The 26,420-nt window shown below is 57.5% G+C and overlaps 2 protein-coding genes across 2 annotated transcripts in view; one reads left to right on the top strand and one right to left on the bottom strand.

The window, feature by feature from the left end:
* The window catches only part of LOC128836844 (integrin alpha-L-like), a 37,496-nt gene extending 26,762 nt beyond the window's left edge, over window positions 1-10,734 (top strand). The window contains exons 15-30 of the mRNA XM_054027509.1: window positions 621-751; window positions 943-1,103; window positions 1,256-1,407; window positions 1,591-1,716; window positions 1,845-1,918; window positions 2,569-2,710; window positions 3,084-3,191; window positions 5,025-5,104; window positions 5,581-5,667; window positions 5,829-5,910; window positions 6,250-6,360; window positions 7,288-7,374; window positions 8,080-8,187; window positions 8,773-8,868; window positions 8,993-9,103; window positions 9,601-10,734. Coding sequence (XP_053883484.1) covers window positions 621-751; window positions 943-1,103; window positions 1,256-1,407; window positions 1,591-1,716; window positions 1,845-1,918; window positions 2,569-2,710; window positions 3,084-3,191; window positions 5,025-5,104; window positions 5,581-5,667; window positions 5,829-5,910; window positions 6,250-6,360; window positions 7,288-7,374; window positions 8,080-8,187; window positions 8,773-8,868; window positions 8,993-9,103; window positions 9,601-9,747 — 1,803 coding nt within the window. The 3' untranslated portion in view covers window positions 9,748-10,734. The remainder of the gene's footprint in view (window positions 1-620; window positions 752-942; window positions 1,104-1,255; window positions 1,408-1,590; window positions 1,717-1,844; window positions 1,919-2,568; window positions 2,711-3,083; window positions 3,192-5,024; window positions 5,105-5,580; window positions 5,668-5,828; window positions 5,911-6,249; window positions 6,361-7,287; window positions 7,375-8,079; window positions 8,188-8,772; window positions 8,869-8,992; window positions 9,104-9,600) is intronic.
* A 3,575-nt stretch (window positions 10,735-14,309) lies between these two features.
* The window catches only part of LOC128836860 (zinc finger protein 585A-like), a 133,681-nt gene continuing 121,570 nt past the window's right edge, over window positions 14,310-26,420 (bottom strand). The window contains exon 7 of the mRNA XM_054027536.1: window positions 14,310-16,537. Coding sequence (XP_053883511.1) covers window positions 15,434-16,537 — 1,104 coding nt within the window. The 3' untranslated portion in view covers window positions 14,310-15,433. The remainder of the gene's footprint in view (window positions 16,538-26,420) is intronic.

Here is a 26,420-nt window from a genome sequence, read left to right as displayed (position 1 = left end):
GACAGAGCAGTCCTGGCCATGCCCTGTCTCCCACCGTGGCACTACGGGGCGCTGTGTCGTGGGGGTCCCAGCCATATCCCATCTACCAGCCTGGCACTAGGGGGTGCTGTGCTGGGGGGGAGCCAGCCGTGCCATGTCTTGCAGTCGGGAGTTAGGGGGTGCTGTGCCATGGGGGGGCGGAGTGTCCCAGTCATGTGCCGTCTCCCAGCCTGGCACTAGGGGGCACTGTGCCATGGGGGGGAGGGGTCCCAGTAGGAATCTTTTTCTTGTATAGGCTCCTATTATCCACCATCCTCTGTCCCGATTTTTCACATTTGCTATCTGGTCACCCTAGGTCCCAGTCATGTCCCGTCTCCCAGCCTGGCACTAGGGGGTGCTGTGCCATGGAGGGGAGGGGTCCCAGCCATGTCCGTCTCCCAGCCTGGCACTAGGGGGCGCTGTGCCATGGAGGGGAGGGGTCCCAGCCATGTCCCATCTCCCAGCCTGGCACTAGGGGGCACTGTGTCATGAGGAGTCCTGGCCATGTAACATCTCCTGGCACTACGGGGGCCCCGTACTGAAGGAATCCAGAATTCACATTCTCATACTGTCATGATTTCCCCCCGCTCCATGTTCCACAGAGAATTGAGGGCGCAACAGTCTCTCCTGGTGTGAAATACTTTGGCCAATCCATTCATGGACAGATGGACCTCAATGGGGACGGGCTACCAGACCTCAGCGTTGGAGCTCTAGGAGAGGTGATCATGCTGAGGTGAAGCTGTTTACCGGACTCCTGGGTTCTCTTCCTAGAGAGTGGGATATGGGGCCTTTCCCCTCTAGGAGCTGCTGGATCCCGTCTGGCCTGAGGGCAGGGGGATTGGCTGGATCAGGGGGTGGGGAATGGGCCACCAGACCTTTCTCTTCTAGGGGGGTGCTGGTTGAGACTGTCCGTTGTTTCCCCAGCCCCCGGCCCGTCTTGACGGTGGTCCCCAGGATGTCGTTCTCGCCAGAGGAAATCCCGGTAAAGCAGGTGGAGTGTTCAGGGAGTGTTTCATCCCGGCAGGATGTTCAGAGTAACCTCACCGTCTGCTTCAGTGCCAGCCGAGCCACCACGCGCTACCAAGGTCAGAGACGTGGGCTGAACCACTTCCTCTAACCCATTAGGTCTCACTCCTGTCCCGGAGCGAGAGCTGGAGCCCAGGAGTCCTGGCTCCCAGCTCTCCCTCACTCGCCCATACTCCAACCTTTATGCATTCCCCCCCTTCTCTCCTGCCAGAGCCTCTCTCTGCCAACCTCACCTACTGGCTGGAGATTGACGCCAATCGCATGAGGAGCCGAGGAGTGTTCGGGAACGGGCAGAGGAACACGTCTGGGACCATGGAGATCTCGGAGCAGGAGCTCTGCATAGCAGAGATGATCCAGATATCAGTAAGGTCCCACGCCGTGGCCCGTCACGGTGGCTGTCTATACAAGGATCCCTTGCCCAGTGCCGCAATGTGGCCACCTCTAGGGTGGGGGGCAGGGACTGGTGCTACAGGGATCCCTTGCCCGGCACTGGGCTGCTGCAGCCTCTGGGGTGGAGCGTTTACAGAGCGCTCACTCTCCCTTCAGAACTGCCTCGAGGATTACGTCACTGAAATCAAGGTCTCGCTGCGCTTTGCCCTCCAAGAGGACGATGGCCCCAGCAGGACCCCACGTCCGGTGCTGAATCCCTTGTACAAATCGTCAGCGACAGAGGTGAGGGGAGCCCAGCCTGGCATCGCTCGGCTCTGTGGGGCTGGCTGGGCACCGGAGCTGATCTGGGAGGAAGCCAGCCCAGGCCAGCTGATCAGGTGTTAACTATCGGGCTCTGGTCTCTGTTGCAGATCCCCTTTGAGAAGAACTGTGGGGAGGATGGGGTGTGCAACGCCGACCTGCAAATCCGCTTCCACCAGAATACGTAAGGCAGGGGGCACCGTGATGCGGGGGGCGGGCGGGGGGCTCGGCGGGGGGCGCTGTGCTGCGGGGAGCGGGCGGGGGACTCGGCGGGGACGCCGTGCTGCAGGGGGTAGGCGGGGGGCTCGGCGGGGGGCGCCGGGCTACGGGGAGCGGGCGGGGGGCGCTGCAGGGGATGAGCAGGGGGCTCGGCGGGGGTGCCATGCTCCGGGAGGTGGGCGGGGGGCTCAGCAGGGTGCACACTCCCCCTGCAGTCATTGACGACCCCAATGCCCCAGTATCAGAGCTTTCCCCTAATACTTCCCCCATCACCCCATGGCTCTGTTAACCCTTTAATCACCATGGAGAGACTGAGAGCTGCCCTCAGTTGAGCTCCCACTGACCACGTCCTCCTCCTCCCCAGCTGTCCCCACCCACCCCAGCAGCTGCTCCTTCCATCTCCCAGTGGCTCCTCCCCCACTGCCACCTGCCCTGCTCCCCTCTCATCCTGCTCATGGATTTGGGGAAGAAGAGGGAGTGGGGGGTCTGCTCCCACGTACCACCCATTGCCCGGACACCTGGGTCCTTCACAATCCTCTGCCCCTCACATTACTTGGTGCCCAGTGCGGGGAGTTGCTGCTAACTGGGTCTCTCACCCCCGCCCTCGTCGCGCAGGTCGCAGCAGCTGTTGGTGTCGCCCTCCACCAGGCTGGCGGTGGTGCTGGAGCTCGCCAATGGCGGGGAAGATGCTTACCACACAGCTGTCCACCTGCCCCAACTGCCAGGACTGTCCTTCCGCAAGGCCTCAGTGCTGGAGGTAGGGGGGGCTCAGGCTCTCGGCAGACTCAGGCAGACACCTCTGTGTGGGTGACACTTGGGACAGCTTTAATCTGGACCAATCTCAGGGAGGCCTGGTTGCCTCACGGGGAAGGGGAGCAGGCCATGGGGCCTTTCCCCTCTAAGGGGCACCATCGCTGATTGGGTCCAAGGCAGGGGACTGGCTGGCTCAAGTGGGCGGGGAATGAGCCATGGTGCCTTTCACATCTAGGGGTACCAGCTCCACCCAGGCCCCAGGGTGTTCGGGGACTGGCTGTCTCAGGGGGTCTTGTTTCCTGACTGGTCTCGCAAGCACTGCTGGGCAGGATTGGGGTCCCCCCCACTTACTTCTCATTGGTGTTTCCCCCCCACAGTCCAGTGTCCAGGCCAGGGTGAGTTGCAATGGCCTGGAGACTCCAGACACTAACTCCAGGAACCTCTCCTGTAACGTCAGCCACCCGATCTACTGGGGGAACAGCCGGGTGAGTCAGTGCCGCCCCTCATGGCCCACAAGGGTACTAGGGGGCACTGTGCAGCAGGGAGTGGGGGGGGCTCAGCAGGGGGCACTGTGCTGCAGGGGTGCTGTGCAGCGGGGGGGGCACTGTGCTGCAGAGATCGGGGGTTGGGGTGGCGCTCAGTAAGGGGCACAGTGCTGGGGGGAGCAGGGAAGAAGGTGGCGCTCTGTAGGGGGCACTATGCTTCAGGGATCGGGGAAGGGGCAGCGCTCAGCAGGGGGCACAGTGCTGCAGGGAGCGGGCGGGGGGCTAGGCAGGGGGCGCTGTGCTGTAGGGAGCGGGGGAAGGGGCGGTGGTCAGCAGGGGGCGCTGTGCTGCGGGGAGCGGGGGAAGGGGCGGTGGTCAGTAGGGGGCGCTGGGCTGCAGGGGGTGGGGGTTGGGGTGGCGCTCAGTAGGGGGCACAGTGCTGTGGGGAGCAGGGAAGAAGGTGGCGCTTTGTAGGGGGCGCTGTGCTTCAGGGATCGGGGAAGGGGCAGTGCTCAGTAGGGGCGCTGTGTTGCAGGGAGCAGGCGGGGGGCTCAGCGGGGGGCGCTGGGTTGCAGGGAGCGGGCGGGGGGCTCAGCAGGGGGCACTGTGCTGCAGGGAGCGGGGGAAGGGGCGGTGGTCAGCAGGGGGCGCTGTGCTGCAGAGAGCGGGGAAAGGGGCGGTGGTCAGCAGGGGGTGCTGTGCTGCAGGGAGCAGGCGGGGGGCTCAGCCCCAGGCGCTGGGCTGCAGGGAGCGGGCGGGGGGCTCAGCGGGGGGTGCCGGGCTGCAGGGAGCGGGCGGGGGGCTCAGCGGGGGTGCTGTGCTGCAGGGAGCGGGGGAAGGGGCGGTGGTCAGCAGGGGGCGCTGTGCTGCAGAGAGCGGGGGAAGGGGCGGGGGCTCAGCAGGGGGCGCTGTGCTGCAGGGAGCGGGGGAAGGGGCGGTGGTCAGCAGGGGGCGCTGGGCTGCAGGGAGCGGGGGAAGGGGCGGGGGCTCAGCAGGGGGCGCTGGGCTGCAGGGATCGGGGAAGGGGCAGTGCTCAGTAGGGGGCGCTGGGCTGCAGGGAGTGGGGGAAGGGGCGGGGGCTCAGCAGGGGGCGCTGGGCTGCAGGGATCGGGGAAGGGGCAGTGCTCAGTAGGGGGGCTGTGTTGCAGGGAGCGGGCGGGGGTGTCAGCAGGGGGCGCTGTGCTGTAGGGAGCGAGTGGGGGCTCAGCAGGGGGCACTGGGCTGCAGGGAGCAGGCGGGGGGCTCAGCGGGGGGCACTGGGCTGCAGGGAGCGGGCAGGGGGCTCAGCAGGGGGCGCTTGGCTGCAGGGAGCGGGGGAAGGGGCGGGGGCTCAGCAGGGGGCGCTGTGCTGCAGGGAGCGGGGGAAGGGCCGGGGGCTCAGCAGGGGGCGCTGTGCTGCAGGGAGCGGGGGAAGGGGCGGTGGTCAGCAGGGGGCACTGGGCTGCAGGGATCGGGGAAGGGGCAGTGCTCAGTAGGGGGGCTGTGTTGCAGGGAGCGGGCGGGGGTGTCAGCAGGGGGCGCTGTGCTGTAGGGAGCGAGTGGGGGCTTAGCAGGGGGCACTGGGCTGCAGGGAGCGGGCGGGGGGCTCAGCAGGGGGCGCTGGGCTGCAGGGAGCGGGGGAAGGGCCGGGGGCTCAGCAGGGGGCGCTGTGCTGCAGGGAGCGGGGGAAGGGACGGTGGTCAGCAGGGGGCACTGGGCTGCAGGGAGCGGGGGAAGGGGCAGTGGTCAGCAGGGGGCGCTGGGCTGCAGGGAGCGGGGGAAGGGGCAGTGGTCAGCAGGGGGCGCTCTCCCCTCGCAGTCAGTGCTGACTCTATTCTCTCTTGCCCTGGGCAGGTTCTGATCCAGCTGCTGTTTGACATTCTCACCAACAGTTCCTGGGGGGACTATTTGGAGCTGGACGTCATGGCCAGCAGGTGGGAGCGGAGCTCTGGACTAGCCTCTCAATAACCGGACCAAGCTGCCTCTGGGGCCATCCCTGTGGATCCTGGGTGCATGGCCCACAGCCCCCCCAGCTGCACGGGCCACAGCCCCCCTTGCTTGGACACTGAGAGGTTGGGGGGGGGGCATGTCCTGTGTCATGGGGAGCATCGTTGTTCCTCAGCTGTACCGCCCGAAGCAAGCTGGGCTGTGTCAGCCCCGGGCGAGGGATCCCTGTATAAACAGCCCCCATGCCTCACCCCAGAGGTGGCCGCATCTCAGAGCTGAGCAAGGGGTGGAACCTGTAAAGCACTTTGGGATGTCTGTGGTTTAAGGTGCTATAAATATCGGTGCCTGCCAAGAGGATGTCGCTGGCATATGGGGCAGGGAGCCCAGCACTCATTCGGGACTGGGGGTGGCTGCAGGGGGCTGTAACATGTTTCCTTCTTGTCCGTCTGCCTCTCCCTCCCAGTGACAATGACATGAACGGGACCCTTGCGGATAACAGACACTCTCATAGGATCCCAGTCCTATACCCCATAAACATCATCACCAAGGGGTAAGACACCATCCCCCCTCTCCCCTGCCAGCGCTGGGGCTAGAACCCAGGAGTCCTGGATCCTCATGCCTTAAGCTCCCTCTTCCCCTCTCTGCGCCCCTGACCTGTGGGTCGGGGCCAGCCCTGCTCTCTCTTCTCACCAATGTCCCTCCCCATCACAGAATGGATGGGTCCACCCAGTACATCAGCTTCAGCTCCAGCTCCCCGAACTCAGAGATCAAGTCCGTGCAGCACATGTACCAGGTGAGGGGCTGGGCGAGGCTGGGCAAGGTGTGGGGGGAGAGGTGCCATGCTGGCCAGGGGGAAAGGCCAGGATCTGATAGGGGGCACCCTCCCCTCCAGCCCTGTACCACTGCCCCCAGACTGCCACAGCCCTCTCTCCACAGCTCTCTTCCCCTCCTCCTGCATTGCTCACCTCCCATGTCCCACTCCCTGGCCTCCCACGTTACCGCCCCCCATGCCAGACTTAACTCCCCCACCCCCCCCAATGCCCCACGTCCCCTGTGGCCCGGGTCATGGCCCGGCCATAAGGGCCTGCTCCGCAGCCTCGTCCCCATTACTCTTGGCACTTCTCTTTGGCAGGTGGAGAACCTGCTGCCCGGGAGTTTCCAACAGCCAGAGGTGACGGCATTTGTGATGGTGCCGCAGGAGTTCCTGCCTGGGCTAGCCTGGGACTGGCAGGAAGTGAAGACAGTGAGTATAGTGTGAGGGAGCGGAGACCAGGCACAGGGGATGTCGCACAGCACCCCAGTGCCAGCGCGGGAGACGGGACACAGCCGGGGCCCCCCACAGCACCCCAGTGCCAGCGCGGGAGACGGGACACAGCCGGGGCCCCCCACAGCACCCCAGTGCCAGCGCAGGAAGCGGGACACAGCCGGGGCCCCCCACAGCACCCCAGTGCCAGCGCAGGATACGGGACACAGCCAGGGGCCCTCCACAGCACCCCAGTGCCAGCGCAGGATACGGGACACAGCCGGGGCTCCCCATGGCACAGCACCCCAGTGCCAGCGCGGGACGCGGGACACAGCTGGGCCCCCCCCCACAGCACCCCAGTGCCAGCGCGGGAGGCAGGACACAGCCGGGGGCCCCCTGGCACAGCACCCCAGTGCCAGGGTGGGAGGCGGGACACAGCCAGGGGCCCCCCAGCACAGCACCCCAGTGCCAGGGTGGGAGGCGGGACACAGACGGGGCCCCCTGGCACAGCACCCCAGTGCCAGCGCGGGAGGCGGGACACAGCCAGGGGCCCCCCGGCACAGCACCCCAGTGCCAGCGCGGGACGCAGGACACAGCCAGGGCCCCCCCGGCACAGCACCCCAGTGCCAGGGCGGGAGGCAGGACACAGCCAGGGCTCCCCATGGCATAGCACCCCAGTGCCAGCGCAGGAGACGGGACAGAGCTGGGGGGCCCCCACAGCACCCCAGTGCCAGGGCGGGAGGCGAGACACAGACGGGGCCCCCCATGGCACAGCACCCGTAGCACCAGGACAGAGGCCATGGCCAGGACCCCTCACAGCACAGCGTCCTGTAGCAGCGGGCTAGGATACAGGGTCTGACAATCAGCCGTTCTACAAGTGCACAGTCACATGCGGTGGAATCTCCTGGGTTTCCCTTGCTCCCCCAGGACCCCAAGGTGACCTGCCGTCCTGTTGCCACGTCCAGGAAAACAAACGAGGCAGATGCCATCGGCGTCCCCTCCCATACTCTCAAGGTAGGCGTCTCCGTTCTGAGTGATGTGTCAGACACGTCTCAGCCCAAAGACCTTTACAGGGATCCCTCGCCCGGTGCGGAGATGCAGCCACCTCTGGGGCAGGACATGGGGGCTGTTTATACAGAGATCCCTCCCCTGACACTGAGCTGCAGCCCCCCTGGGGAAGGGCGCGATGCAGCCTGCAGAATGTAATGTGGCCAGGACACCAAAGGTTCCCAGCCTCAGCCTTGGGGAAAAGTGTCAGGGAATCGTTCATGCCCAGGATCTCACACTGATGCTGAGTTTGAAAGACCTTCAGACAGCACCACACTGGGGTCAGCTCTGATTGTGAGGGGGCAGCACTCTCTACTGAGCCCCCCACCCCGCTCCCTGCAGCACAGCGCCCCTAACGCCATGCTGTGGCATCGGGGCCAGCGTTGACTGAAAGGGGCGAATGCCTCCTGTTGACCCTCCAACCCGCTTCTTGGGTTTTCGTGCTTTTCCCATCCCAGCACTAACCCAGCCTGCTCTACGTTGTGTGTGAAACCAGCCCAGGTCCCCGACTGCCAGGCCCATTGGAGCCAACAGCCCCGTTCCTCTCCCTGAGCCAGGTCCCCACCCCTCACTGGCCTCAGAAACCTCTCGGGTGCCTTTGTGCCCCTGTTCCCGCGCGTTGGCTCTCCGGAGAACCCCCTCCCCACCTTGTGCTGGTGTGTTTCTTCCTAGCACTGCTCACCCAGAGACTGGAAAATCTGCGAGTGCAACCTGGGCCGGATAGACGCCCACTCCACCATCACCATCACCGGGACATTGTCGGTTACCGACAAAATTGAGGTCAGGGTTCTGTGCGAAGATACACGGCCTTTCTCCTCTAGGGGGCGCCATCACTGAGCCAGGCCCAGGGCAGGGGGACAGGTTGGCTCACGGGGGCAGAGAATGGGACATGGGGCCTTTCTCCTCTAGGGGGCGCCAGGTCTGCTCCAGTCCCAGGTGGGGAGACTGGCTGGCTCGGGGCGGGGGAGGGAATCCAAGACCCTACCCAACCTCCTCAGCACAGAGACTGAGCCCCTCACCCTGGCCTAAGGTCTCTGCTGGGCCCCCCTGGGTAAGGGGGCTCTCCGTTGGGAGCTGCTGTAGAGATTGAACCCACAGCTTCTTGATCTGACAGGTCAAACCTCCTCTCGACCTGTCTGTAGCGTGGCCTCCGGCGCGTCCCAGGGTTAGCATCATGGCGAGATGTGATGGCTCCATGCCCCCCAGAGGTGGCAGAGAGCGCCAGTGAGGCTGTCCTATGGAGGCGGGATCGACCCATCTCATGCTCTGCCCTCCCATGTGCCGCCTGATGCCCCCTCTCCCCCCTGTGAGCTAATGAGTGGGGAGCCAGGGTGTCTGAGGCCTGGTGTCCTGCTCTCCCTCCAGACCTCCTCCCGGTTCCGGTTCTGCACTGCCCTGTGGTTCACCTTCAACACCAGCAAATATGTCAGCCAGTACAGCAACGAATTCACGCAATCCCAGGTAATGATCTTGGCTGTGAACCCTCCCTCCCCCCTCCCCCATTTCTCCCGGCAAGCTGCTGGTGGGGTTTCCCCCTTACAGCCCCATCTGCATTTCCCGTTACACCCTGTGTCTGCCCCTGCAGATCACCACGGAGGTGGAGCTGGTGCACGTGATGAATTACCTCCCCGTATACGTAGGCAGCGGGGTAGGGGGGCTGTTTCTACTGATCCTGATCAGTGTCGTCCTGTACAAGGTGAGATGGGCAGGGACTGGCTGGGCGAGAGGACCCTGGGTCACTCAAAAGTGGTCCGGGTGCTGACTTTCCCTGCCAATACAATTGCTTAATCTTTCTCCAGCAACATTTCCCCATGGGATCCCAGAGCCCCATGCAGACATTGGAGGGACTGCGTCACCTCCTTAGAGCTCATCCTGAGATGCGTCCACCTCTGGGGTGGAGGCAACACTCTCCAACAGCGAAGGGGAGGAATTGAAAAAGAACCCCATCTCCAGTTGAAACCACAGCGGGGGCCTGGCTGTCACAGAGAGGAGCGAATGGGACATGGGGCCTTTCCCCTCTCGGGGGCACTGGCTCCAATCCGACCCCAGGGCACGGGAGATGGCTAGCTCAGGGGGGCAGAGAATGAGGCACAGGGCCTTTCCCCTCTAGCTCCAATTGGACCCGAACATGGGTTGGAGAGAGTTTCTCTAGTCCCCTAGTCAATCAGTGGTGGTTTTTCCTTTTCCCGGTAGTGTGGTTTCTTCAAGCGTAATTACAAGGACATGATGGACCATGAGCCAGCGGCTGGGAATGGGGCGGCACCTGCAGAGGCCAGCATGGAGGAAAAGGCAGGTGAAGACTGTAAGGAGGCACTCACCACAGATGCTCCCAGTGAATGACCAGACCTTCCCTCCCCCGGACCATGGATTCGAGACCTCCTTCTTCTCTTCCCTCCATCCCCACCTGCCCCTAGGACTGGCTCACGCTCAGCCAGGGCCCTGCACTCGCCAGCGCCCCCCACTGGCCCAAAGGAGCATCGCAGTAGCTGTGCTTTTGCAGACTCATGTCTATCCCTGTCCTCGTGGTGCGGTGTGTGTGTGTGACTCCATCCTCTCCTGGTGGAACAGGTGTCCCCAGGACCTGAGCCCTCCTCGCCGGCAGCCACAGCACAGAGACTGTGGGTCTGATACCAAGCTCCACTCTCCCCCGGGCTAAGGCAAGGCACGGGGGCAGCGTGTGTTGGGGAGCTCCCCCTGCGCTCAGGGAAGGACGTCATTTCTCCAGGCCTCCCGGCCAGCGCCTCTCCTCAGCAGCCACCCCATCCACGAAGAGGGGACAAAAATCCCAGTGAGATGTGAACAGCATCTGCAGTCCCGTGAGCAGCACGTCCCCGGATTAGCGCCGTGCTCACCGAGGGCCTGGGACGGGGCTGCTGGGGAGCCAGACGGGGCATGTGATAAAGCATTTGTGGAGCCAGATCAAGTTAAACAGGTGACTGGGGAAATGGCTTGAATAGTGACTGTTTCCTATGAAGCTGGGCCCAGCCCCTACACTAGTGAACTCTCCGTTCCTGGAGCGGACTAGAATGCTCATCTATTTATCTAGCGCAATCCTACTCACGCCCTTACCGCTGTATCTGTATTCTGTGAGTGTGCTACGCTGTCTGCTGATGCTTCCAACGCGCCGTGGAATTTCGCTTTCCCTGTTATTTGCTTGAGGGGGCTCTTGCTCTCCCAGACGCCGGGGCCTCTGAGTAGAGAGGTGATTTTAGCTCTGTATTCGGCTCTGGAGCGACCACAGCTGGCAGCCAGTGCCCACAATGTCAGAAGGATGTTGATAAATTGAAAAGGGTTAAAAGAAGAGCTACGAGAATGATTAAAGGATTTGAAAACCTGCCTCCTAGTGAGAGACTCCAGGAGCTCGGTCTAGTTAGCTTAACAAAGAGAGGGTTCCGGGGTGACTTGATCCCAGTCTATAAGTGGGAAACAAATATTTGTTAGTGGGCTCATCCATCTAGCAGAAGAAGGTACAACAAGTTCCAAAGGCCGGAAGTTGAAGCTAGAGAAATTCATACTGGAAATAAGGGGTCAGTTTTTAACAGTGAGAGTAATTAACCATTGGACCAATCAAGGGTTGTGATGGATTCTCTACCCTGCCAACTTGTAAACCAAGATTGGATTTTTAAAAAATTAAAATCTGCTCTAGGAATTATTTCGGGGAAGATCTCTGACCTGTTCCCCCCGGTGATTTCAGATGATCACAATGGTCCCTTTTGGCCTTGGAATCTATAAATCCATCTTGCAGTGGCAGGGTGAGGATCAAGGATTTCCTGATCCAGGGAAGGAAAGCTGCTCTTCCTTTTGTAATGGACACAGTCCTGCGGGTGAACAGAGCCCAGCACAGTGAGGGAACCAAATGATGCCCCTGCCAGATAGCTTCAGCATCAGGGAGCTAAGGACTAGAATCACAAAGAGGATTTAGGAGAATCCACAGCCCTGAGCTGGGGAGAAATAGGCACCTAAAAAAGAGGTTCTCAGAAGCCACCTAAGTTAGCCAGCAGGAAATGGTGAGGGGCCAGATGCCCAAAAGTATTTAGGTGCTGAACTCCTGTGGACCTGAAACTTAGGTGCCAGGCTGATGGGTCAGAGGTAGGCATCTCCCTCCGCTTGGGATTCTCAGCTGTGAACCTCTCCTGGAGTTAGGTGCCTCAACCAGGTGAGCCTTTTCTCATGAAAACCCAAAAAGAAAGATCACCCCGTGACAGCCAGCTAGAATGAAAGTGTATAAATATATTGAAAACAGCCTCCCCTCAAACCTGGCAGAGCGCCCCTCCAGCACACACACCTCGCCCTTAGGGCAGGAGGGGACAGCAAGGAGTGAGTGGCAGGTGGGAGGCATTTAGGGGAGGGGGTTGGCAAGGAGGCGTTCAGGGGAGTCTAGGGGGATGGGGCGGGAAGAGGCGGAGTGGGGGCGGGGCCTTGGAAAAGGGGGCAGAGCCCAGGATGGAGCACCCACCGGCAAAACCAAAAGTCAGTACCTATGGGTAGGAGCCCACCCCGTTCAAGCCCCTGCTCCCATAACTATTTAAACCAAGAGAAAAGCTTCAGCAGGAGGGATTCCCACAGCAGAATACCCTATAACCCAGTGGCTAGGGAACTCCCCTGGGACGATGCGGATTAAGGTCATTGCAGCAGATCAGGGACAGTGGGGATTCAAACCTAAGTCTCCTACATCCCACGGAAGTGCTCTAACCAGCAGGCTGCTAACGAGCGATCATTCCTAAGCTGCTCCCCTTAGCTGTACTTTGTGCAGGTTAGGTGTGCTTTGAGCATCCAAAGCCCTACATCTCTTTGTAAATCCACTCCAGAGCGCCCCAACATTGGTAGAATTTCATGGGAGCAGGGCCGTTGCTTTGACACCCAGGCAACAATGGGGAGGGATAGCTCAGTGGTTTGAGCTTTGGCCTACTAAACCCAGGGTTGTGAGTTCAATACTTAAGAGGGCCATTTAGGGAATCTGAGGCAAAAATCTGTGTGGGATCAGCCCTGCTTTGAGCAGGAGGTTGGACTAGATGACCTCCTCAGGTCCCTTCCAACCCTGATATTCTATGAACTGCTCTGTCCTCTGGCAGGATTGAATCCTGGCACCTATAAGCACCCAGCCCTGGTGCCTGAGCTAAAGGACCTCAATACTCAGTCCAGACACTAGAGGGGAGTAAAGAGCCATTCTGGGGTCATGTGGCTTTCTTTCTCAGGCACACACTAAATTCCCATTGTGCAGGGCCTGATCTTTAACCCACAAAGGGATATCCCAGAAAGGGGCAATTCACCCTAATTTCCAAGTGAGGCAAATCTCTTGGCTACAAACTCTGTGGAAACCCCCAGGCCAGGCTGTTTCTTTGACACACACGGGGCTGTTATAACTAGGGCCCTACCAAATTCACGGTCCATTTTTGTACATTTCACGGTCACCGCATTTTTAAAATCTTGTTCTGTCCCCGGTTTCAGATATTTAAATCATAAATTTCACAGTGTTGTAACAAAACACGAATGTGCATTTAAAAACAGCAAAATCTAAATATGCAAAGCCCTTAAGACTCAGCGTTTCTCAAACTGGGGGTCCCGGTCCAAAAGGGGGTCACAAGGCTATTGTGGGAGGTCACAGTATTCCACCCTTACTTCTGCGCTGCCTTCAGAGCTGGGTGGCCAGAGAGCAGTGGGCTGCGGGCCAGGTGCCCAGCCAGCAGCAGCACAGAAGTAAGGGTGGCAATACTGTGACCCCTCTACAATAGCCTTGCACCCCCCTTTTGGGTAGGGAACCCCAGTTTGAGAAAACACTGGTACTTCTGAATTCTGTTACCCTATAGTATAGGATACATTTATAGTATAGGGTAAAAGTTCACGTAAGACCAGATTTCATGGGGGAGACCAGATTTCACGGTCCGTGCCATGTTTTTCATGGCCATGAATTTAGGTAGGGCCCTAGGTATACAGCAATGGGGACTCCAGGGCCAGAGCTGGGTGAATGCAAAGCGTTGGGATTGGGGAGGTGGGAAGAGGGCCCCCCCCAGGGTGACACTGATCACCTAGCCAGGAACTAGAGAGTTATACAAGGGAAAGGGTCTGGAAAGTGCATTGGATACAAAAAGCCTCCTTGGCTGGTCTCCCCTTCCCCCCAGACACGTACCGTCCTTCCTGTCCCCCGCTGCCCATTCCCCCAGACACGTACCGTCCTTCCCGTCCCCCACCGCCCGTTCCCCCCAGACACGTACCGCCCTTCCCGTCCCCCGCCGCCCCTTCCCCCCCAGACACATACTATCCTTCCTGTCCCCCGCCGCCCATTCCCCTCAGACACGTACCGTCCTTCCTGTCCCCTGCCACCCCTTCCCCCCATACACGTACCGTCCTTCCCGTCCCCCGCCACCCCTTCCCCCAGACACGTACCGCTCTTCCCATCCCCCCCGGACACGTACCGCCCTTCCCGTCCCCCGCCGCTCCTTCCCCCCAGACACATACCGCCCTTCCCGTCCCCCACCGCCCGTTCCCCCCAGACATGTACCGCCCTTCCTGTCCCCCGCCGCCCGTTCCCCCCAGACACGTACCGTCCTTCCTGTCCCCCACCGCCCGTTCCCCCCAGACAGGTACTGTCCCTCACCAAAGGCTTTTACTCAAAGTAAGCTGCCACGGGATAAGAGGGAAGGTTCTCTCATGGATTGGTAACTGGTTAAAAGATAGGAAACAAAGGGTGGGAATAAATGGTCAGTTTTCAGAATGGAGAGAGGTAAATAGTGGTGTCCCACAGGGGTCTGTACTGGGCCCAATCCTATTTAACATATTCATAAACGATCTGGAAAAAGGGGTAAACAGTGAGGCGTCAAAATTTGCAGATGATAAAAAATTACTAAAGATAGTTAAGACCCAGGCAGACTGGAAGAGCTACAAAAGGATCTCTCAAAACTGGGTGACAGGGCAACAAAATGGCAGATGAAATTTAATAAATGCATAGGAATGCACATTGGAAAATATAATCCCAACTATACATATAAAATGATGAGGGTCTAAAGTAGCTGTTACCACTCAAGAAAGAGATCTTGGAGTCATTGTGGATAGTTCTCTGAAAACATCCACTCCATGTGCAGCGGCAGTCAAAAAAGCGAACAGCATGCTGGGAATAATTAAGAAAGGGATAGATAACAGGACAGAAAATATCATGTTGCCTCTATATAAATCCATGGTACGCCCACATCTTGAATACTGTGTGCAGATGTGGTCACCCCATCTCAAAAAAGATATATTGGAATTGGAAAAGGTTCAGAAAAGGGCAACAAAAGTGATTAGGGGTATGGAATGGCTTCCGTATGAGGAGAGATTAATAAGACTGGGACTTTTCAGCTTGAAAAAGAGACGGCTAAGGGGAGATATGATTGAGGTCTATACAATTATGACTGGTGTAGAGAAAGTAGATAAGGAAGTGCTGTTTACTACTTCTCATAACACAAGAACTAGGGGTCATCAAATTAAATTAATAGCAGCAGGTTTAAAACAAACAAAAGGAAGTATTTCTTCACACAACGCAGTCAACCTGTGGAACTCCTTGCCAGAGGATGTTGTGAAGGCCAAGACCATAACAGGGTTCAAAGAAGAACTAGATAGATTCATGGAAGATAGCCATTGATGGACCTATGAGCCAGGATGGGCAGGAATGGTGTCCCTAGCCTCTGTTTGCCAGAAGCTGGGAATGGGGGATGGATCACTTGATGTGTATCTGTTCTGTTCATTCCCCCTGGGGCACCTGGCATTGGCCACTGTTGGTAGACAGGATACTGGGCTAGATGGACCTTTGGTCTGACCCAGTAGGGCAATTCTTATGTTCTTATGTCCCCCCTCAGACATGTACCGCCCTTTCTGTTCCCCCAGACATATACAGACCTTCCCCTCCCCTTCCACCCTGGAGCTTGAACCAGGCCGCCTCGAGCCGTCACAGTGATCCTCCTATTATCAATCCCCTCAGCGTCCACTGCAGCTTCCACTTTTCCCTTCATTGCCCCGCCAGGCACATATTCCCTTCCCGGTGCCCTGGTCCCAATCACCCCTGCCCGGCGCTCTCCTTGCTTCCTGCCTCATCACCCTCCTCCTCCTCCCCCTGGCTCTGTCCGAGTTGGGCCGCACCCCAGTCCCCCAGTGGGATCACTCCGGTGGGCTCCTGGCCCAGGTGAGTTCTCTGGTGCTGGGCCATGGCCGCCTTCTGCCCGAAGCCCTTCCCGCAGTGGCTGCAGCGGTAGGGCCGCTCCCCGGTGTGGGTGCTCTGGTGCTGGAGCAGGGCAGAGCTGCGGCTGAAGGCCTTGCCGCAGTCAACGCAGGCGTAGGGTTTGAGGCCGGTGTGGGTGCGCCGGTGGATGTTGTAGGTGGAGGAGACGCTGAAGCTCTTGCCGCACTGGGGGCAGCGGTAGGGCCGCTCGCCGGTGTGGGTGCGCCGGTGCTGCAGCAGCGCCGAGCTGACGCCGAAGGCCTTGCCGCAGTCGCCGCAGACGTAGGGACGCTCGCCCCGGTGGGTGCGCTGGTGCTGCAGCAGGTTGGAGCTCTGGTTGAAGCCCTTGCCGCACTGCGGGCAGCGGTAGGGGCGCTCGCCCATGTGGGTGCGCTGGTGCCGGATGAGGTGGGAGCTCTCCACAAAGCGCTTGCCGCACTCGGCGCAGCCGTAGGGCTTCTCGCCGGTGTGGGTGCGCCGGTGCCGCAGCAGGTCGGCGCTGAGCCGGAAGGCCTTGCCGCAGTCCGGGCAGCCGAAGGGGCGCTCGCCGGTGTGGAAGCGCTGGTGCTGGGTCACCTTGGAGCTCTGGGCGAAACGCTTGCCGCACTGCGGGCAGGGGAAGGGCTTTTCCCCCGTGTGCACCCGCCGGTGCTGTGCCAGGTCCGAGCTGTGCCCGAAGCTGCGCCCGCACTCCCCGCAGGTGTAGGGGCGCTCGCCGGTGTGCGTGCGCTGGTGGATGATGAGGTTGGAGCTCTGTGAGAAGGCCTTGCCGCACTCGGTGCACTTGTAGGGGCGCTCGCCAGTGTGGGAGCGCCGGTGCTGGGCCAGGTGCGAGTCCTGCCGGTAGCTCTTGCCACACTCGGGGCAGGTGTAGGGCTTTTCCCCCGTGTGCGTGCGGCGGTGGCGGGCCAGGTGGGAGCTGTTCCCGAAGCTCTTCCCGCAGTCAGGGCAGATGGTGGATTTCTGCCCCTTGAGGGCTTTGGGAAGGAGCTCGGGGTCCTCTGATCCTTCGGGTGTCTCCCCCGCGGGGTCTCCCTGCTGCCGTCCCACCCAGCCGGTATCTCCCCACGCAGGGCTCTGGGACCTCCCACGAGACTCCGTTCCCACAGGCCCTTCCTGCTGGGGGTTCTCCTCCTCTGTCCCGGCACCTGCTGGACGAGAGAGAGAGTCCAGGCAGGGCTGTGCCGGGGATGGCAAAGGGCTTTGCTACAAAGAAATCAACATTTGTACCAATCCCACAGCCAGAGCCCCCCAGACCCTGCTCTGATGTGCTCTGTCCTGCCCGGTGCTGCAGCGGCTCTCATCAAGAGATGAGACTGAGACCCGGGTCCCATTGCGCCCGGCGCTGCACAGACCCTGACTGAGATCTGGGGCCCCATTACGCCGCGCACTGCACAGACCGCAGCTAAAATCAGGGCCCCCTCGTGCCGGGCACTGCACCCACCCACCCAGCCGCCGAGAAACAGTCCCTGCCCTCACAATCTAAAGAGGACAGGGAGGCCCAGAGGGGGAAGCGGCTCCCCCAGGGCCTGCAGCAGAGGCCAGAGGCGGAGTTGGGGAATAGAACCCAGGAGTCCGGGCGCCCAGCCCAGCTTCGGAGAGCAACAGCGATCGCTCCCCTGCGGGTCTTCGCCTCTGCGGCCTCTTCCAAAGATCCCGTGTCTGCACCGCGCTGGAAAATCCCCTGAGCTTCCCCGCTCGGCTCGGACCCCAGTGGAAAAGCCCGGCCGGGAAGCAGGACCCCCGGCTCGGGGGGCGAGTGTAACCCACCCCCTGGGCTCCGCCTTCCCTCCCGGAGCCGCGCGTTCCTCACCCGTGCGGGCGCCTCTGGGGAGCTCCCTGCCCGGGGCGCGCTGGCGATCCGGGACCCGCGGCTCTGCCCCCGGCTCCATACTGGGGGGCAGGGCAGGGGATGCCGCTGGGGGCGGGGGGAGGAAACAGCGGCTATTTCCTACCCACAGAGCTCCGGGGGGTTAATCCCCAGACCCGCCCCTGCTGCCCCGGAGCTGGCTGGGGGGGGGTCTCTAGCCCCCATCTGGCTCCGATCCCCCCCGGCCCTGCGGCCGCTTCCTCCGGGCAGCGATTTCCTGCCTCCGCGGCTGCTTCTCTCCCTCCCCCGGGGCCGCCCCTGGCTGCGCCCCGCTGCGGGTTCCCCGGGGTGCCGGGCGCTGGGTTCCCGGGCGCGCCGCTTTCCGAGGGGGCAGCTGGGATTGGGAACAGGAAGGTCCCTGCGTTATCCAGACCCCTTCGCCGCACTTCCGACGCCTTAGGAGGAGGGGGAGAGATTTTCCCAGGGAAGAGAGGGGAGGGGCGAGGGCTCACCCTGGGGTGGAGGTGGGTGGTGATCATGGGGGCCCTGTCCGCGGGGAGGCAGGTGAAGCCCCATCACGGCAGTGATCCCAGTCCAAGAGCCTCCTGTATTTCTTCAACGTCTGCCACAGCAGAGCCTTTGTATTCGCCTTGCAAATCCTCCATCGGCACTGGCTGAACCAGCACTGAGATGCAGCCACCTCTAGGGTGGGGGCTGGGTATACAGGGACCCCGCGCCGGGTGCTGACAGTGGCCTCTGGGGTGGGGTGCAGAGGCTGTTTACCCAGCAAGCCCTTCGCAGCAGCCACCTCTGGGGTGGAGCACGGCGCTTCTCAGCCCCCCACTCCTGGTTCCAAAGGTTGTAAACTCCAAGGCAGGGTCCATGTTCTGCACATAACTAATGTCCTTTATGATCAATTTAGCAAAGCTGGCTGGGTTTATTGTCTGGGACAGGGGTGGCCAACCTGTGACTCCGGAGCCACATGCAGCTCTTTGGGAGTTAACATGCGGCTCCTTGTAACGGCATCGACTCCGGGGCTGGAGTAGGGTGACCAGACAGCAAGTGTGAAAAATCGGGACAAGGGGTGGGGGGTAATAGGAGCCTAGATAAGAAAAAGACCAAAAAATTGGGAAAAAGAACAGGAGTACTTGTGGCACCTTAGAGACTAACAAATGTATTTGAGCATAAGCTTTTGTGGGCTACAGCCCACTTCTTCGGATGCAAGAATCTTCGGATGTAGCCCACGAAAGCTTATGCTCAAATAAATTTGTTAGTCTCCAAGGTGCCACAAGTACTCCTGTTCTTTTTGCGGATACAGACTAACACGGCTGCTACTCTGAAAAAAATCGGGACTGTCCCTATAAAATCAGGACATCTGGTCACCCTAGGCTGGAGCTACAGGTGCCAACTTTCCAAGGTGCCGGGGGGTGCTCACCAGGGGCGGCTCTATGTATTTTGCCACCCGAAGCACAGCAGGCAGGCTGCCTTCGGCGGCATGCCTGCAAGAGGTCCGCCGGTCCCGTGGCTTTGGCGTACCTACCGCCAAATCCGTGGACCGGCGGACCTCCCGCAGGCATGCCGCTGAAGACAGCCTGCCTGCCGCCCTCACAGTGACCGGCAGGCCACCCCCTGCGGCTTGACGCCCCAGGCACGCGCTTGGTGCACTGGTGCCTGGAGCCGCCCCTGGTGCTCACTGCTCAACCCCTGGCTCTGCCACAGGCCCTGCCCCCACTCCACCCCTTCCCATCCCATCCCCTGAGCCTGCTGTGCCCTCGCTCCTCCGCCTCCTGCCTGGAGCCTCCTGCATCCCACAAAACGGCTGATCGGGAGGTGTGGGGAGGGAGGGGGAGGTGATGATCAGTGGGGCTGCCAGTGGGTGGGAGGCGCTGGGGGGGGGCTGCTGATGTATTACTGTGGCTCTTTGGCAATGTCCGTTGGTAGATTCTGACTCCTTCTCAGGCTCAGATTAGCCACCCCTGGCCTGGGAGATTCCTGCATACCTGACTCTGCCACTCACCTGTTGTGAGACCTTGGGCAAATCATTCCTCTCTCCTGCCCTTTGTCTATCTTATATTAACTTCTTTAGGGCCTCGATTCTCTCTTATTCTGTGTCTGCGCCGCGCCTGGCGCAAGGAGCCCTGATCTCACGGGAGGCCTCTAGGTGCTACTGTTAAGATTAACTATAATAAGAGTAATGAATTAGTCTTTCCTCTAGTCTCCCAATCTTGAAATGAAGCATTTTCTATATGAAAAAAACAAACTGATTTTATAATAATGAGATATACCTATCTCATAGAGTTGGAAGGGACCCTGAAAGGTCATTGAGCCTTTACTAGCAGGACCAAATACTGATTTTGCCCCAGATCCCTAAGTGGCCCCCTCAAGGATTGAACTCACAACTCTGTGGTTAGCAGGCCAATGCTCAAACCACTGAGCTATCCCTCCCCCTTATTTATTGGGTGTCTTTGCAAATGACAGATACAACCGGCCTCTCCCCCAAGGTCATGGCAGAGCATGGGGCCATTTGCATCCCTGATTGGAGTCTCCAAAGATACTAATGCCATTGACCGTTCAGATGTCTTGTTGATTTCATGAATCTGTGGTGGGGCTAGGAGGGGAAAGGATACAGCTCCCCGAACACACAAGGAGACAGAGAATCTGAGAACCATGAGCAAAACAGAATTCAAAACAGCTGCTTTCAAACAGGGCCAGGCCTGCGTTTCTCTGTCACAGGGGGAAGGTGTGTTACTTATAGGCCTGTTCCAACACCCATTGGAATTAGTGGAGAGGTTCTGTGAGGTTCTCAGATCCCCAGCTGGTGTGAATGGGCTGTAAATCCACCGGAATCAATGGGGCGATTCCAGTTGACACCAGCTGAGGGTCTGGCTCGCTGATTTTGATGGGAATTGGATCAGGTCCTGAATTCAGGAATCAACCAACAGTCTTGAGTCTCTGTGGAGTCTGCACTTGGATGCCAAGTGCTGTGCTGCAGGATAACGAGGGTGATGCTGCAGCTGGGAACAGTGAAGATCCTGCCAATGTCCCTGCAGGCCAGGATGTGACCTCAGATTATATCAGGAGGACCAGTTTGGAGAAGTCGTCAGTGAAAACCCTGGAGAGGGGGATGTGCCTGGCCAGAGACTGGAAATCCAGGCTGGTTACTGCACCTCTCCTTCCCTTCCCTCCCATAGTTTTCTGGATAAATTGTACTTTCAACACTGAGGACTTTGAGTTATGGCCAAATAATTTACTGTCCTGGCTAATATGCCGTGCAGTGGTATTGGGTGTGTATCTGTCTGTCTGTGGGGTAGTGCAGACGCCATGACATTTGCACAGCCTCCTCTATCTTCCCCTCCCCTCCCCCAGCCTCTGCTGGGCACAGTCCCAAGTGGATGCAGAGCACTGGGGGAAAAGGTTTCTGAAAAGCTAACTTTGTTGTTTATCCAAGAGTTCAGAGTATGGGCTGTACGGCTTGTGCTGAAGCCCACGGTCTGTAGCAAGTTCACACACAGAAATCAGCGCCCCTCTGTGGGGGTGGAGGGGTTCAAACACTGCTTGGATCAATGCTCTCCCTCCTAGCTCAGGCTTCAGTTGGTTTCCTTCATTTCCCCCCAATCGTGGTAGCTTATTCTGGGAAGTTTCTCAGGCAGCATGAATTCTCCATGGCCTTTCAGGAGAACTGGGGTGCAAACCTGGTAGGACCTCCATAACAGCCAGGTCCCTACCAAATTCACAGCTCATTTTGACGAATTAAAAAACCCTCTGGCCTTGAAATTGACTAATATCACCATTTCAGATGTTTCCATCTGACATTTCATGGTATTGTAACCATGGGGGTCCCACCAAAATGGGAGAATGGGGGAGTTCGGAGGTTGTTGTAGGGGGATCATAGCATTGTCACTCTCACTTCTGTGCTGCCTTCAGACCTGGCCTCTGAGGGCAGCAGCCAGCAACCTTTCTGAAGATAAAGGAGGTTCCCAGATGTGGAGGTGGGTCCCAGCTGCTGGGAGCACCTGTCACGGAGTCCCTGCGCAATGCTTTGGAACTGCTCCCCACAAAGCCAGTCAGGACTTTGGGGAGCCTCCTCTCCCTTGGAGCAGACTGTCTTCAGGGCAAGAAGCTCACACGGCTTCACCTTCCTGGGTCTGACCTTGGAGCATTCAGCACATAGCCCTCCGTGCCCTTCTCACAGCGAGTCTGTCCAGGCGGGGTGCTGGGGAAGCCACAGGGTCCTGCACGCACCCCCACTTCGCAGTCAGTCATTTCACCTTTAGCTATTCCCTTACAGGGGGGAAGGGCCCCAGCCATTTGTAGCCAGGATACAGAGTGTTGGGCAATTATGCACACTGGAGACTTAAGAAATGCATAGGGGAAACTGAGGCACCCACACAGTATTCAGAGGAAACATTAAGAACAGTCCCACTTTGTCAGAGCATCTCAGCTGGGGGCTCCTACCTGCTAGTCCCTGGCAGATTAATGCAAGGGCCTTGGCCAATTTGGGGGCATCCAGAAAAATGGACACCTGAGCCCCAGAAGGAACTGCAAGGGAAGCCCCGACCCCCAGCTGCAGATGCCAGGCAGAAGCCTCAAGCCCAGGTATGCAGAGCGCCGGCAGGCGTGGGGAGGGGCATGAAAGTCCTGAGCTCAGCGTCCCAGGAGATGCTCACTATCATAAGATTCAGTCCCAGTCCAAGGGAGGTATAAATTATTATGCATCCAGTAAATGTTTCACCTTCATAGTCCTTCCTAGCAGATGGGGGTGTTGGTTTCACTGTAGACCTGGGTAATCACTTACCACTGGCATTGGTAATTCCAGGTGCAGTTTTATAGACCCCGACTTCTTATATCAGGGGTCGGCAACCTTTCAGGTGTGCCGAGTCTTCATTTATTCACTCTAATTTAAGGTTCCACGTGCCGGTAATACATTTTAACGTTTTTAGGTCTCTTTCTATAAGTCTATAATACATAACTAAACTATTGTTGTATGTAAAGTAAATAAGGTTTATAAAATGTTTAAGAAGCTTCATTTAAAATTAAATTAAAACGCAGAGCCCCCCAGACCGGTGGCCAGGACCCGGGAAGTGTGAATGCCACCGAAAATCAGCTCGCGTGCTGCCTTCGGCACATGTGCCATAGGTTGCCTACCCCTGTCTTATATACTCAGTGGGGGAGGCAGAAGTCTTAAAGAAAAAAGCAGCCTCAAAAATTGTTTCCAGTAAAACAGACCAAGCAAAGAATATCCTCCTTCTATCTTAAATACAGTACAGACATTGGGGGTGGAGCAGAATAAGGATCAGTCTATGCTTTGAAGTGTAAAAGAGAGGATCGGTCTCTAGGGTGCTGACCAGAAGAGAATCCCTTGCAGAGAATCCATAAATTTCGTAGCTTCTGTTGCGGTGCAAAAACTGTGGCATTATCCTTCAGTCTTAATCTGAAATGTGGCTGGAAATGAAATGTGGTATGTCATCGGCCTTGTATGTTCATTTCCATGGCCTTATTGAACTGTCTGGTGCCACATTTTAAAAACTTCATCATAAAAAAATTAGGAAAGGTCTTGGTCTCACATCTGCTGGGGGCTTCGGGGCTAAGAAACGGTGCTCCCTCTCAATTTCAAAATCAGTTCCCGAAGGGAGTTTTAAGAATTCAGGGACAGCCTTATTTAGGAATTCAATAGACTTACCTTTCTCAAAGCCCTCCAGAAAGGCAACCAAATGCAAATTATTATATCTTGTTCTGCCCTCCTGATAGTCCACTCTCTCATGTAGGGCTCTAATCCTCTGCACTTGCTGATTTGAGGAGGCGTTACTGGCTGTTACAGAGTCCTCCAGTGCAGACACATGGGCCTCAACTTACCCCACTCTCCTTCGTAGGCTGGTTTGATGAGCTGCAGTGGTCTTTTTCACATCAGCAATATCTGCTGCCATTGTTCTTCAGAGAGTTAATTCTTCTGAGATCTACTGAAGCACCTGCAAGGTTTGTTCAGGATTCTATCCGGAGCTTCTTCCTACATCTCCATATGACATGAGCTCTCAGATAGCTTTTGCTTTTTGCAGGCCTGCTTCGTTACTGGAGAAGAGGAGAAGTCCAAACTCTTATCCAGGGATCCCTTAGCAGATGGTGCATGGATATCAATCTAAATTAACTACATTTAGAGTAGGATTGCGGTTATTTTGAACAGATTCTGTGGGGTATAGCGAGGAGCTTGGAGCTCAGGCAGCCTACCTCCCCTGTTGGCTCCCCCTGGAATCCTGTTGTTATTATTAACCATATACTTGATGAAAGTGGCCGCAAGTGCTACTAGCCAGCTAGGGCATGTCTACAGCCAGACGCAGCAAGTCTCAGAGTGTGGGTCAACAGACTTGACCTTGAATTACTGTGCTAAAAAGAGCTGTGTAGACATTGCAGCTCTGGCTGGGACCCTAGGCTGATTAGCCAGGTCTCACAGCTATTTTTAGCACCATAGCGTGAGCTCCGCAAGCCCAAGTGTGTCAACTCTGGGACTCCCTGAGCCCAAGCTCCAGCCCGAGGTGAAACATCTCACAGCTACTGTTAACGCTGCAGAGTGAGCCCGAGTCCGTTGACCTGGGCTCTGAGACTTCCTGCTACTTGCTGTGTAGATAGCCCCAAAGTGGCATGGTAGGCTGCTGTGGGGGTGGAGTATGACTGACTTACTTCTGCTCTCAGCTATCTCCATGACACCACTGATTTCCTGAGAAATCTCCAATACATTGGTGATCTTCCAGAAAACACCATCCTAGCCACCATAGATGTGGAGGCTCTCTACACAAACATCCCACACACAAATGGAATACAAGCTGTCAGGAACAGTATCCCTGATGATGACACAGCACAACTGGTTGCTGAACTCTGTGACTTTATCCTCACGCACAATTCTTTCAAATTTGGTGACACTATATACCTCCAGACCAGTGGCACCGCTATGGGCACCCGCATGGCCCCACAATATGCCAACATTTTTATGGCTGACCTGGAACAACGCTTCCTCAGCTCTCGTCCACTCACGCCCCTTCTCTACCTATGCTACATTGATGACATCTTCATCATCTGGACTCATGGGAAGGAGACTCTGGAAGAATTCCACCACGATTTCAATAGCTTCCACCCCACCATCAACCTCAGCCTGGACCAATCTACACTGGAGGTCCACTTCCTAGACACCAGAGTACAAATAAGTGATGGTCACATTAACACCACACTATACCGAAAACCCACCGACCACTATGCCCACCTTCATGCCTCCAGCTTCCATCCCGGACACACCACACGATCCGTCTACAGCCAAGCGCTGAGGTACAACTGCATTTGCTCCATCCCCTCAGACAGAGACCAACACCCACAAGATCTTCACCAAGCACTCTCAAAACTACGATACCTACACGAGGAAATGAGGAAACAGATCAACAGATCCAGATGTGTACCCAGAAACCTCCTGCTGCGAGACAAGCCCAAGAAAGAAACCAACAGAACTCCACTGGCCATCACCTACAGCCCTCAGCTAAAACCTCTCCAACGCATCATCAGTGATCTACAACCCATCCTGGACAATGATCCCGCACATTCACAGGCCTTGGGAGGCAGGCCAGTCCTCGCCCACAGACAACCCGCCAACCTTAAACATTCTCACCAGCAACCACACACTGTACCACAGTAACTCTAACTCAGGAACCAATCCCTGCAACAAACCTCGATGCCAACTCTGCCCACATATCTACACCAGTGACACCATCACAGGACCTAACCAGATCAGCCACAACATCACTGATTCATTCACCTGCATGTCCACCAATGTAATATACGCCATCATGTGCCAGCAATGCCCCTCTGCTATGTACATCGGCCAAACTGGACAATCCCTACGTAAAAGGATAAAAGGACACAAGTCAGATATCAGGAATGGCAATACACAAAAACCTGTAGGAGAACACTTCAACCTCCCTGGCCACACAATAGCAGATTTAAAGGTAGTCATCCTGCAGCAAAAAAACTTCAGGACCAGACTCCAAAGAGAAAGTGCTGAATTTCAGTTCATTTGGAAATTTGACACCATCAGCTCAGGATTAAACAAAGACTGTGAATGGCTATCCAACTACAGAAGCAGTTTCTCCTCCCTTGGTGTTCACACCTCAACTGCTAGAAGAGGGCTTCATCCTCCCTGATTGAACTAACCTCATTATCTCTAGACTGATTCTTGCCTGCATATTTATACCTGGCTCTGGAAATTTCCACTACATGCATCTGACGAAGTGGGTATTCACTCTCGAATGCTCACGCTCCTATACGTGTGTTAGTCTATAAGGTGCCAGAGGACTCTGTCGCTTTTTACAGATCCAGACTAACACGGCTACCCCTCTGATACTTTACTTCTGCTCGGCAGTCACCTTTAATCTTCCCTCATTAAGGGTTTGTCTGCATGGGGAATTTTACAGGCCATACACAACTGTAATTATATCTCTCTCACTCCCTACGTGGACACACTTATTCCAGAATAAAAGTGTCCACATGGGAAGTTGTACCAGTATAACCATAGCGGCATAACTATACTGGTAGAACTCCTCATATAGACAAGCCCGAAAAGATATACAAACGCGCACAAGTATTCCTCCTCCTGCCACATCCCAGTTTTCAAATGATCCATATCTCCATTACCAGGCACTCTCTGTCTTGGTTCCTGCCGCTGTGCCCTTACGATCAGTGTTCCCACAAAATTCAACTCCATTACCTTGCAATTCCCACTAATCCCCCCACCCCACCAAAGGATCTGTTCCTACCTTCACCAGCTCCTTTGCCCTCCTGAATCTCGGATCTGTCATCATAAATAAGCCAATACTTCCCGCCCGTCCTTCTTACACCTTGTACTTAAGTGCCCCTCTCCAAGCAAAGAAAGCACCATACCATTGTTTTATATTACACGCGGAATCCCTATTGTGCTGCTAGGGCCCATGTAATCGGAAGTTACACTTGCTGTATTGGGTTTCTTGTTCACATGGAGGTTTA

This window comes from Malaclemys terrapin, chromosome 4 (genome assembly GCF_027887155.1).
Source record: "Malaclemys terrapin pileata isolate rMalTer1 chromosome 4, rMalTer1.hap1, whole genome shotgun sequence".
In the NCBI taxonomy this organism is placed as follows: Eukaryota; Metazoa; Chordata; order Testudines; family Emydidae; genus Malaclemys; species Malaclemys terrapin.
The sequence above is the reverse complement of the archived record's forward strand: the minus strand, read 5'-3'. Positions and strand labels throughout refer to the sequence as shown.